The sequence below is a fragment of the Trichoplusia ni genome, chromosome 13, assembly GCF_003590095.1.
Source record: "Trichoplusia ni isolate ovarian cell line Hi5 chromosome 13, tn1, whole genome shotgun sequence".
In the NCBI taxonomy this organism is placed as follows: Eukaryota; Metazoa; Arthropoda; class Insecta; order Lepidoptera; family Noctuidae; genus Trichoplusia; species Trichoplusia ni.
The window spans coordinates 4,113,320-4,127,244 of record NC_039490.1 but is presented as its reverse complement, the minus strand read 5'-3'; the positions used below and the strand labels follow the sequence as shown (position 1 = coordinate 4,127,244).

The 13,925-nt window shown below is 33.2% G+C and overlaps 1 protein-coding gene across 1 annotated transcript in view; it reads right to left on the bottom strand.

The window, feature by feature from the left end:
- The window catches only part of LOC113500001 (head-specific guanylate cyclase), a 79,037-nt gene that overhangs the window by 47,157 nt on the left and 17,955 nt on the right, over nucleotides 1–13,925 (bottom strand). The window contains exon 2 of the mRNA XM_026880644.1: nucleotides 9,054–9,335. Coding sequence (XP_026736445.1) covers nucleotides 9,054–9,248 — 195 coding nt within the window. The 5' untranslated portion in view covers nucleotides 9,249–9,335. The remainder of the gene's footprint in view (nucleotides 1–9,053; nucleotides 9,336–13,925) is intronic.

The window sequence follows — 13,925 nt, the reverse complement described above, 5'->3', positions numbered from 1 at the left end:
TTTGCTTTAGCTCAGCAAGTAGTGTGTTTTCCTTTATTTTTTAATCATGGTGAAATCATGTTTGCTTTTCTAAGAGATTGCGAACACAAGCTACGTCCATTTTATTTCAACAATGTGTTTCGTGTACACTTTTGATGCTGTTTTCGTAAATACGTTTGGTTCGTGTTGATTCGCATTTTTTTAATTTCAAAAGTAGGAAGAATTTGTTAGTTCGATAATTAGATAACGTAATTTTCATCTCAAAATTTTTACTGTCCGACTTTTTGCAGTAGGAATATTTATTCCTCATTCATCAATTTTTGTGATTGATTAAGCGTAGTTTTAACCTGTGTATCTAGAATTATAGAAGTATAGTTTTACTAATTCTAGTATTTTGGTTTGACAATTTACGTTTAGTAATCTGTGATATTGTTGTAATGCAGTTCTATTTATGACATGTTTTTTTTTAAATCTGGATATGCCCGACTTCACATGACGTTTAGATTTGAGGTTATAATCTGGCCATAAACTCAAGATTTTTGGATCCATAAATTATATTACAAATAACACAACAACATGTAGAGAATCAAAGCTAGTCATGCGTGCACCACGACATTCACCAAAAGAGAAAAACCTAAAACCGGAAAACAGTTAAACGGTCTTCAGGCACTAAAACCGTATAAAACGCTCAGAAAACGGCTCTACAAATAGAGCACTAAATCACGATACAGCAGACTGCACGAATCGCCTAAAGTCCCAATTAAACGAAGTCCCAATTAAGGCATTAGCACATTTCCAGTTCGCTTTCCATCGAAGCGATCGCTGCATTGGGACCGGTTTCATGAATGGATATGAACTCGATCAAATCTAATGTCAGACCTCGTGTGCGTTCATTTGTGTTAGTTCATTGTTCAAGTTGTTGTTTAGCGTAATCATGTAATCGTGTTGTTCAACGTTAAAATTTCTTAACGTAGAATTATTCTGGCTTAAATAATTGTCAAATCAAAAGATATATCGATATTGGACCGCTTCGTATAATTGGTGAGAAAAGGATGAAGAAAAATTGTTTATCAATTCGAAATATAACTTTTCGAAATATTTCTTTTACTACCATAACAAAAAATTGGCAGATCATTCCATCATTTCATTAAATATTAATTATAATTAATATATTTATTTTAAAAAGTAAATTACTATCGACGAAAAAAATACAAGGTTCAGGAACATTGAAAGTATCTGAACTCGATCAAGGAAAAACTAAGTTCCTATTCTAAAATCACCGGTGATATCATCCCTAGTGATCCGATACGATTTTCCGGTCGCGTGGCACTTTGTGATCGTGAGCTATGGCTCTAATAGTTGTTTGTTTTATTTCATTGTTTGCAAAATAAATTGATGATGATAATTTAATTGCGGCTGTTAATGGTCTGATTGGTTATTGTTTAAAGACACGTGTAAAATAACTACAATTGCATTGTTGTTAGTTTTATGACTAGAATTTATTAATAACATTTTGTTTCCATTCATCTTGTGTGAGCTTCGGTTAAGTACACCTTCACACTTTTTATATATAATGAATGCTCGCATAAAACAATGAATTGCTTGTTTAAACTCGAGATCGGCTGAAACAATTTGGCTTATTTTAGTCTTGAAATATTCGTGATAGGCCAGCGAAGGTTTAAACGTTAGAAAAAATATGGAAAAGTTGTGTATATTTATGTTGTATACTTACATAAATATGACTAACATAGTTTCAATTTAGGTTATGTATATAACTAACTAATTCGGAACTCTACATATCCAAACAAAAAGAGTTAACAAATTGTAACCTCAAAATCACTGACCCACACAAAACCATTTGTGTCCAAGTACAATGTCGCAAATAGCCCACATTTCAAACCGAGAACGTCTTGAAACCAGGACGTTTCATTAGCGGTATAACTGACAGACAGAGATAGATAACGCGACCAGTCCATCCAGCTGACAGTTGACACAGATTTAACAAAATTAAACCAATCTTAAGCCCAGTAGGACCCTTTCACATTAAGACGTTATGTAGCCAAAAGTACCCTTTAGCGTAGGGGTATATAAAAGGAGATATTATATTTGCTCTGATATGTCAAATTATATGGGGGTCTTATGCCCAGCAAGAGATCATTAATTAAAAGCTGTTTTTTATGTATGAGCGTATCTTTATTTTGGACACTACGTAATAAATTAACATCTATGATCGTGGTCTCAGCCAAAACTTTGAGTCAAGTTTAGAGTTATTTAGACATGAAAACATAAAAGACGAAAAATTTATTGGATTTATATTCGTAGGGATGGTGACGATGGCTTGTAAAATAAGCATTCAGACACATAAAGACGTATTAAATGACTATTTCCCATACTCTGATCTTTAAGTTCCCATGCCACAGTAATAAGAACATCATGGTACATCTTCATAATAAACGAAGATCATTGATAATACTCATTGGAATTCAGTCATGTGTAATCGTGGGACGATAATTATTAGTAGAAGATTACTCTACTGTAAATCACCTTACGTATGCTAAAGTGACTAATACTACTCTGGTTCCTAGTAAGATCTTTAATTTGTTATGAAAGATCGTATATTTAATGATATGACGTCAACGTTGCGTTACAGCTCTGTTTACAATGTACATCCAGCATGGAGGTCAATACAATACAAGATGTTATGTCTATGTAAAAGTTAGACAGACATAGTAAAATGCTGTACGTGATAAAATCTGATTTTCAAAGTACCAGTCTTCTTTAGGGCTAATATTTTAGGTCACATTATATGTACGGGGTGCAGGTTCAATCCTAAGCAGATGACTACTATAAATGTATGATTTTCAAAGTTATCTGAAATATCTTAATCATTCAAAGACACCACTGACAAACAGCGAATGAAACCTCAAAATCATTAACAAAAATAGACGGAAATTTTCTTACATCTTCCAGTGAAACCCAATGGTCCGTACATATCTTTGAATCCGAAGATTTGGTTAATCGATAACTTTTCTTCACTGGTAATTATTTTCGAAGAATTATGAACAAGTTTAAAGGAACAAGATGAGTATTAAAGTGATTTATTAAGTTGGTCTGCCGACTTTGAACTCGCTTAATTAACAATCCTTTCGAAACTCTCCGTATTAATTTTGGAAATTTATTTATAAGGGTGTAAGAAATTGGTTGATGCGTGTTTCTTCGTTTTAATTTTCTTGAATTAATATATTAGGGTGCTTGGTTTAGGTTGCGTAGAATTAATTTTGCAGTAATATAAGCTCTATTGGTACTTGCAAAAGGCACAATATTCGGTTTTTGTAATTTATTTATTATTTGTTGAGAGTTTTTAGTTTGAGATAAGTATGAAAATAGCAATAAATCGACGCTTAATAACAATAAAATGATAAATAACTAAAACACATAATTGCAGCCAATTCAAAAACTTAATCATATCCCAAATTGCGTCTTAGCAAATTCAGAAGAAACGGCAAATTTCCCCCAACACATACCAAAGGGATAGAAACGAAAAGACTTGTACAAATTCATTGCTCACATCATGTAAATGCAACTCAATCGTATACACAAAGGGAAAAGCTTGGGAAATTTATAAGGGTGACATTTACCACATCCCCGCCACGGGCGTCGGATCACACCTATTCAAAGATTCTACTCTTTCATATTGAAATGTATAAATTCTTGTGTTACAAAAAAATAAAATATATATTCTGAAAGGACATGGTTATTTTGGTATGAGAGTTTAGTGGTCGGATTTCATTTATTCTCGTGTTTTCATTTGTTTTTACTTTGAGGTAATCCTTTTTTGGTCTTAAAGCAGAAGACTGTACTCTATGGAGTTGTAAGTATGTAATGTACTGAAATGACAAATCAAACTTATGTGTCACGTGTCGAAAAGAAATTTCACTCTCGAATATTTCCATTACTATGTTTTTTTTATACTAAAGTGATAGAACATTGTTCATACCCACAGAATTCTTGGTTATTGTTGGCCATAGAACAGGCAACTTTATATAATTGCCTTTTTTCTTTACTGGAGACTCCATCCGTCAACAAGCCTGGTATTCAAAGCTGATCTAAAAATTAAGAATTTCCAGATTCCTTTTTATATTGAAGAACTAAAAACCTATTCACATACAAAAACCAAATCGTATATTTTAACTCTCCCTATTTCTTCAATCTAAAAACAAAAGGAAAAGTTTAAACACATGGCGTATTAGTTAAACAATTTTCTTCGTATTTTCAAAGAAAGTCCATGTGAAAGTTGGGGAAACTCTATAAATGTTCGCTGGTTGCGTATGAGGCGACAGTCAAAAGTTTTACGACGACTTTCGAGGATAGGTAGGTAGGGTGACTTTATTTTGCAACCACAATATAGAGTCATAGTCACCTGGTCGTTGTGTCTTGGGCACAATTTAGCCTTCACTTAAACCGCCTAGTTGTCCCAATATAGCCTATAACCCTTAGACCGCCTAGTTATTGGTTTTCACGATTAGATGTAGGTTTCCTTTGGCCACCTGATCAGCTGTGGCGGTCCAAAAACATTTGTTTTTTGCTCCATTGCATGCAGAATGCTTTGTCAATGTTTTAGCTGTGTGTGTAAAAGCTGTGTTTTTTGTTAATTTTATTGTTCAACTGTTTGGTTAAAGGTGTTAATTTTACTTAGGAAAACTGTTAATGATGTTAATGATGATTCGATGTCGAGAAAACCACCTATCGAATCTGAAAACACCCCGAAAATTTCAGAAAGAAAATATTTACAGTAATAATTAAGTACACTTTACAATTTTATTTAAACTACATAATATAATAAACCAGGCTTATTTACATGGCATCGCAAATTGCCAATGAGAGTGAACGATACTCTGGGGGCCTAGAATCGCACACAAGGTGCGCAATTTGATGTATGGCCTGCCGCTGCAAATGAATCTCAATTATTAATGTTATGGCCTCTGCCGGCGTCCGCCAGCCTCCGTTAAAGCCTTAATTGGACTTGAAATTGGTGTAAGTGTTCTTGTATGTAAGATTATATCTTGAAGTTATTATTTGGTTTTAATAATAAAAGTAAATATTCAGAATTACAGGAGGTATTGCCAAATTATAGGATCTTTCGCAGGTAAAGACTTTAAAGCTTGTAAGTTTTCGTTCTTTTACCCAAATTACATCAATTTAAGAATGCGCTATAGTATTTCCTGCTCTACATTAATCTAATGTTAATTGCCTAATTCTCGTGCAAAAAAATAACGCCACGATCAAGACTGTTTCACAAAACAGAGCAGAGAAAAAAAATATTTTCATTGAATATCTTCTATTAAAAAAGGTCAAATTCAACCTGAAGTTACCAGACTAAGACTTAATTAAAACCTAAAAAGAGTTTTTATTCAGTCATTAAGGTTTTAGAAGTTGATTCAATTAATTGAATTAATCCCTTTTGTTACAGTAATTAAACTTCGAATAAACTTTTTATCTTAAAACTAAGTTTAGTTTTACTCTAACGATTGATGAAGCCTAATTCTTTATAACTTAGTTAAAATTCTTTGTAAGAAAAATATTTTTGTGACTTATTCGGGTAGTAAACTTTTTGACCTATCTTGATTGACAAATTAGAATTGTAATTCAGATTTTAAACCTTTACATGTAAGATTTATAAAGTGAAGCTAATAAAACTATATGCTTATTCATACTAAAATATCAAATAATACGTTGAGATATAAAAAAAACATACATAATCTAAATAATTATATTGATAGATAAATTACATCAACTTAAAGAAAAAATTATCGTGTTCATCAAATATTCGGGCTAAGTGGTAATCAAACCCACAACCTCGAACTAACCACTAGACCGTAAGGCCATAAATCAATCACAAAATATTTAATTATCCTAAAATCAAATCTAATAATTATCAATTATCAATGATAACAACATACAAATGACGTTGCTAAAAAAAACACAATTGACTATTCTCGTGTCTCTGCAGTGCAATCAGCTGAGTGAGAATATCTAACAATAGGAATGAGCATTTAATGACAGTTATTGACGAGAAAATTACTTTTAATACGCGTAACGGAGATACAATTGAACATGTCATTCATGTAAAGGCCGGTCTAGGAAAGATGCTGCGTTTATTGCTTTTAATCATTTTAGAATAACACTGTCCTCTGCTGGACATAGGCTTCGCCTAAGTTGCAATTAAATACAAATAATAATGAAAAAATTCAAACGAAAGACTGGACTTGAATTTTCCAGATTTCACTATGACTTAGTCTTTAAAATTGGACCCCATAATTAATTGGATGACATGTATTGATACCTACACATGTATGAAACTGCAACAGTTATTGCATTTTGCGCAATGCATGATAACTAAAAATGAACTTTATTACGTTCACATAAAGTCTGTTATAAAAACTTTTATTACAAAGTTTGACTACATAACTGTTTTCTATTGTTTTACACGTGGACCACACACTGTTGTATGCAAATTGTACATCAATACTTCAATCACCGCGTATAAAAATAGTTTGCAAGGACTTTTGCTCGTTTAGATTTTTTATTTACTAAACATATTAGTTGCTCTTTTGTTTTGTTGTGATACAGAAAACAATGGCCGTGTTCTTTAAATTTAGGTATTCAAAATTGAACTTCCAATGGAAATTGAATTAATAAGGCCCTTCAGTTATATATTGCATTGTGGAAGAGTAACGCCAGTCTAAAGTCTTAAGGCTTATTTAATATCATACAACCGAAGTGACTGACCATTGAAGTCAATGTACTGCAACTTGCATGTTATTTGTCACTCCGTCGAAAACGTCTTTAAGTTTGCTCTATCACGTTTCTTGATAGTTCTTGGTCTTTTTTTCTCATTATATTGGGAACATAGTATTCCATAGTTACGTTTCCTTACGGATAGATGTTTCAATATAACTGTTGAAATCCAAGATTTTGTAGAGTATTATCTTTGAGAGCTACTTCCCTATTATCTTAGCAATGCGCAGTTCTCAAGTATAACACCTTATGCTCACCTCTTCGAACTTTAGCTAAAGCTAGAACCGTATGTTCATGTCTAAGAAGAAACTTCACAACGGGGATATCTCGAATTCGTAGCCAGTTGTTGGAGACTTCGGCCGCGTTCAACAAAAACACATAGTCAGCCACAAATATGAAGATAGCGAAATACAGTTTGTATTTCTACACATATTTACGTCTTAATTAGCACTGTTCCTGTCATTGAAATCGCAATTTTCTTGACGTGTCGTATCATGTCGATCCCCGCGTTGTATTTGCGTGAACCACGAATGCTTGTCCTGAGTCTGGATTATTGTGCAAGTGATTCGACCATTTTCAACACAAGCATTAAAATCCTTTGTTTGAAGTCAGTTTTTTTTTAATCTTTCCTTTTCATAGTGGCCATCAATAGATATAAGAATGAAGATTTTGTACCGTTTTATAAAAACTCATAGTAATTTGAAAAACGTCGAACTACACTGTAATTTAAAATTTTATTAAGAATCTAATTGATTCATGAGACACATAACTCAAAAGTAACTTACGTCTCATTGTATGAATGAAAAACGTTTATAGAATTTTAAACGCTTGATATAATCTTTATTACCGTCATTAAAAACAATTGAATGGGAGCATACAAACCAAATGGGAACAGGAAAGAGATTCATTCATTTTTCCTGTCTGTCAACTGTGCCACACAGACATGTGAGGATCGAAACGTTTGGAAGCTGTGAATAAACTTGATAGCCTAGTGGTATGACCGTTCGAATGCTAAGTCAAAGGTTGTAAGTTCAAATCCAAGAACGCATTAATATATTTTTCTCGTCTTTAAAGAAATTATCATTTGCTTAAAAAAAATATGGTACGTCAGTTTAAGTTTAAGCTCTCAAAATTTACCTACCAACTCAGAAAATTTTAAGGTTTGGTTTAAAGATTATTTCCTACTTTTATTTAAGTACCTTAAATATACCTTCCTTAAATTAAAGTAGGACAGAATCTACAGTTACAGACACAGGCACAAACACAAACACACCCCGACTCAGAACAAGTATGAGGGGATCAAACTCTTGACTCATCGCGCACAGCGACATTGGCGAGTCAAATATTATTCCACGAGGATACTAGGATACTAGGTACTTATCTATTCATACCATGTAGAAATAGATAAAAGTAAAAGTTCTAATGGAGACCGTCGTCTAACTTAAGTAGGTCACATATATTTAAACTATCAGAATTAAAACTTCACAATTTTACAGATCGGGTAGTTAAAAGTTTTTGAGTAATGTAAAAAATAAATCTCAAATTGCATCAAGAATTCAAATTAACTTCCTAATTAAAATATTTCGTCGTAACGAGAGCGAATTATTTTATATTAAGGAGGTTTCAAGTTACGGTAGCCATTTTGAATTTAATAACATTCCAACATCAACGTCTCATATTTCCTATTAATTTCATTTCTGCTAAATATTAACACTTTACTGAACGAATTGAACTAACTCTCTCGATATATCGCAGAAGTTCGCTTAATCGTCTTAAGCTCTTAAATGTATTAATTGGAGTCTTATATCATCGGGATAGGGTTTAAAATGAAACGTTAAGGCTTCAGTAAGCCGCAGTCAGCAGCTGCGATGCTTCGCTTAAGCGCTTAAGCGTCAATATGTTTCTGTACGCTCCTCAGCGATAACTTCAGGACTTAGTTTCAACAAAGATCCTTGCTACCCAGTAGTAAAGTTCAAAATCGCACAGAAAGATTAAGCAAAGCCGGTGTCAGCAGTCGCGACTTGCCTTCCTTTATGATATGCACCGATGATCCGCGAATATCCAACAAAATATGACCTTAGTCCATGATCATAAAGTGCAGATTAGATCGACAGGGTTCAAAGATGTAGTTAGTCGCTTGAGCAAATCGACAACGCGTTAAAGGATACTATTTCCGTTCGATCTGTGATACATGGATGATCTCAAACCCTTCTTCGAAGAACTTAAAAATGACCTTATACCTTTAATTTAAAGTTTAGATTTGATTGAAAACTTACCGAAGGTGCTGTGAGGAGTTGTAGAGCTTCGCTCAAGTTCTTCAGAGTGAGCGTGTTTCTCTCTCCTTCGTCCTCATCTGGCCCTGGGAGGTGGACCGAGGATTGTCGGGAGCGGAATTCTGGTTTCTTTCCACTGGAACCACTCCCATTGGCGAACTGGTGTTGGGAGGAAGCGCGGCGGAATGGACATGTCATGATGGAGAGGAGGGAAATTCTAGTTTCAAGTCATTGGAAAGATATAGGAGGTTTGAACACTTTGGAACACTGGCACGGTGAAGATATCTGGAAAGGAAAGAAATTGTTTATTAAAATGGTAGTTTCTACAATTAACTATCATTACTGTTAAACATGAATAAACTTGAAGAAAACTTTAACCACACATTGCAATTTTTTTAGCTCAGATTATATAGACGCAACTGTACTAACCAAGGAGATATTATTGAATAAACCGACCATTATAAATGCTATAAATTATTTAGTCCTATATTCAATAAAAAAACTAATTTAATTTACTATCTTGTTTACCACCTACCAAAACATAAAATCACAAACAAACAACAGAACATTTCAAAATAAAAAAAACAGCAATTAGGTCACTTTCTCAATTGTAATAAAACTGTTCATAAATGTTCTCTTGAATAAACTCGAACTTGTGGCGTTGGAACAAACAACGGACCTTTTATGTAAGCAAATAACATAATGGTCTTGGAATCTTTGTAAATATTTGAGTTGGATCGTAAACAACATACATTAAAGGGAATTGCCTCGCACTGGTCCCAGGCCTTGTCGCTATATTTAGCTTGATTTGTCTCAAACAGCATGCCTTGATTTTAAACTAGTTGAAGAACAAAATAATGAAGGTTTTGATTAGTAAATTGATCATAATTTGTTTGCTCATATCGAAGTCGATAGAATTATCTTTATTACTTGGGAATTTCTAAGTGAGGACTTGTTGAAATTTATTGTTATTCAGCTATTCTTTTTGTAGCTCTAAGTCCTTCATAACTAAATAAAAAAATAAAAAGTCACTCTGCTTATCTACCCACTAGTTCCTCTCCCATAACTATATTAACTATACGCAAAAACTAAAGTTGGCAAGCTGACTTACAATATTTCTTTTATCATTTGAATATATTGTTTTCCGTAAGATCAATCTTATGCGATTGATTCGTGTTATGGTGTATATAAAAACTGCCGCTGTCGCGTCAGCCTATATATTAAGGACTCCGATTGAGCCCAAAACTAGTTGGGCGAGCCCAATAAGTACCATGCGAAAGTTAACTGTTGCATCCTTTAAGACAGGAATCGTCTTTTGTCGAAATGAAAAGTTTAGGCATTAGGTATTATGCATAAGCTAAATCTCACTAATGATTCTTGTATATGTATGTGTAGCAAAAAACGGCACAGAAAGTTCATTCAAGAAATATTGGGCATCATGAAATCAAAATCCCTTTATCACGTAGAAGACCACACCCCATATCACTCACTCAGACATAAAAATAAACTAAAAAACTATTTAAATAAAAAAAAAAGCATTTACCCAAAGATATCATATTTCAAGTTGAGTCTTCAGAAACGAATCAACCATAAATTGCTTGGCAAGGCAAGTATCTAACCTTGTTACAACTTTCCCTATAATAATAATTGGCTTAGTTTGATTATCTGAACATGAACCTCACAATGGCCCGACCCAACTTTCACGTTACAATTTCTTAGATGAATAATGTTTTAAAGTTGAATTGTGTTTTTGTACAATTTGAAATGAAAATAATTATAGACCTCAATTTTTGTAAAACTTTTGACTATTATTAGTTTTCTCAAATTAATTTAATTTTATGTTTCGTAAAAAAATATAAATAATAGAAACTAAATTAAAAAAATACAACTATTTCCTTTTAACTACTATTCAATTAGTCTGATACAAATTTATTACAGTATTTGTGAAATGGAACGCAAAAAAGTGCTTTGTAAACAAGAAAACAACAATATCTTCAATCTAGAATTGCCAGTAATCATAAAATCCAATGAAGTAGAAAAATCTCGTGAAATTGAGTCGGCCTCGGAACAATAAGGATTTTCAGGCTAAAGAAAAACAAACTTGCTGAAACTATTGGTCACTCAGGCAATAACCGCCGTACGTTTGTTGAATTTTAAATTTATGTTTTTGTAACTGCAACAGAATCGTACCTACTGTTATAATATGTGAAATAATAGCTAAAACCATGCATGAGACAAACGCACAAAGGGCCATCATCAGAACATTAGGTTTTAATAAATAGGATATTCAATAGGGTTCCAATTTTTATCCTAAAAAACCATTAATGGAGAATTAGGTCTAGGTAATTAATAGGGTACTCAATAAGGTTCAATTTTTCCCCAAAAACAGAAAAACGCAAACTCGCTTTACACCCTCAAATTAACTATTTGTACAACAGTGACCTAGTTATCATAAATGTTGTTCATTTTCCGCGGTCTGACTCTGTGTAAATCATTTGCAATAATCCAAAAGTTGGTACAACAATGATTATTGCGGTTGTAGCAAAAGTTTGAAATGAAACTCGAATTTGAAAACTGCGCAAAATATTTTGGGTGGCATAATAATGGAATAGTCGGTACCGATGTATTCTTTGGTTCTATATCCGAAGGGTAAAAACTCCTATTGGTGAGGCCGCGCTATCTGTCCGTCACCAAAAATTGAAACAAGTCAGTTGACACTTTCAATTATTCACTTTCTTTTCACTGTTGCCTCTACAACAAAAATAATAATGGAAATCGAGGTTAAATAAATTGGTAATTAATTTTTAAATTAGTTATCAATTTTATTTGGAACCATCACTATGCCAAGTCGGACTCAAATTTGATCGGTTTTATTTCTGTCTCATAAAATTGGTAAAAGATTCGAAACATGTCGCTTTTTATTTCTATTTGAAACCCAATATTCTTTATCAATAAAAGAACATTCAGTCCACTAAATCAACTCCATATTCAATTACCGTTATAAACGATGAAGCTGCAAGCACAATGCGATATTTCACAAAAAATGATTTTACTCATTTCCTTTCGTCCATATCTGGCCGAGATAGCCAATTTCCTGCGATCCAAGCCACTTTTGCCAAACATTATTGTCAGCGTTTACGAGCCCCGTCTAAGGGTCCAGTGTAGTCCAATTCGGAACATATGTGGCCTTGGGCGATGGCCATTCAATCTTGGCAGTACATTCTATATACATCTTGTACGTCAAATTAGGTCTGGGTAAATCTAATTTGAAGTAAGGTTAGGTTTGGTATTTTTCTTAGGCAATTTTGAGAAGGAGTCGAGAAGACTAGGAAAGTACAGTTTTTTGTATGCAACGAATTTAACTTGGTCAAATTTATCTGTACCCAATAACAAACATACAGTTTAACTAAATGATGTTTTAAATGACTCTTGGATGCTCTACTAGCCGCTGCCCCGACTTCGATTAACCAGGATATTAGTATAGATATAACTATACCATACCAGATATAAGTATTTTACGTGAATTACTTACAAACTTTCGCGTTCATTTCGTTCAAAATGGAAAATATCATGATAAAGAGATGCAACGATTTACTCACGCGTATTTGTCGGGATTGCCCGACTAGTTTCGGATCTTGCCCCGTCAGCTCATGATTAAGGACTCCGGTTTGGTTTAACGCAAATTTGAGTTTGATTAATTAAAAACCTATTACTAATGCATTAAAACTTTTAGTAAATAACTCTACCTAACTTTAGTCTTTGTCCTGAAATTCATGACTACGTTCTTATCCAAGTTTATAGTTCGTAAGTTTTTCCACTAAACAGTTAGTGGAAAACTAATTTGTGTTTTACAAAGGGCGTTTAAAAGCAATACGGAACAAGAGGACCTTAACTTTAATAGCAGCAATTTCTTGGAAGCTTGGAGGTAAATTGTAAAAGAAACCAGCAAAAAAACTAGTTTTATTAGGTACTCTAAGAAAACGATTTCTACCTTTTATTTATTTTTGTTTAGCGATTGCGATGTTGCTCTTTAAAGTTAATTAATTTAAAGAAAATTAAAATATCATGTAACTTTGAGCCCCTAATTAAGTTACATCTCTCCGAACGCTAACGATAGGCTCAAATGTTCAGTACTGAAAAGTCAAAGTCACGTCACTTGACGAAAAATTAATGTCACCCCAATACCTTTGAAGTTTTGGAACATTTCCTTCTTTTCTAATACGAAGTTACATTGTCCGAGCCCTCTTATACAATTCAAATATATTTTCATCCAAATATTGTTTATAACTCAACCGTTTAAATGAGTTCCTCGGAAGCCATCAAACGACGCTCCTAAGTCTTGTCGTCAAATTCTTTATCCGCCATTTGCGAAAACAAACGAGACTAAATTTACCCTGTTTCATCAAAATTGTAAGACGAGAGAGAATTTATTATTGTTCGTCTCTCCTTGATAAAACTGACGTCTTTTTATGAAAGGAGGTTGATAATATTAGGAGAGTCGTAATAGCTGTTGATAAGGTGAGGATTGCGTAGAATTTGGGATGTACACCTACATTTGTAGGACAAAATTTGTATAAAGAATATTTAGAACGCAAAATTCACTTACTTAGTTTTTTGTATGAGTACTGAATTTTTAAAATTATATATATATGGTCAATGTATTATCTATTCTTCTAATTATACTCAGAAAAAAATGAACTACTAGCAACCCGTAACTTTAACTTCCATCCAACCTTATTTTTATTATGCTCCGTGATTTATTTAGTCAAAAACTTCAATTCCCTGCTCTACAAAAATCATGTCAATTTTCTTTTATGAATATTTTTCTCATGCTCTCATTCGACTCTGCATTTTGAGTCTAACCCAACAACACAC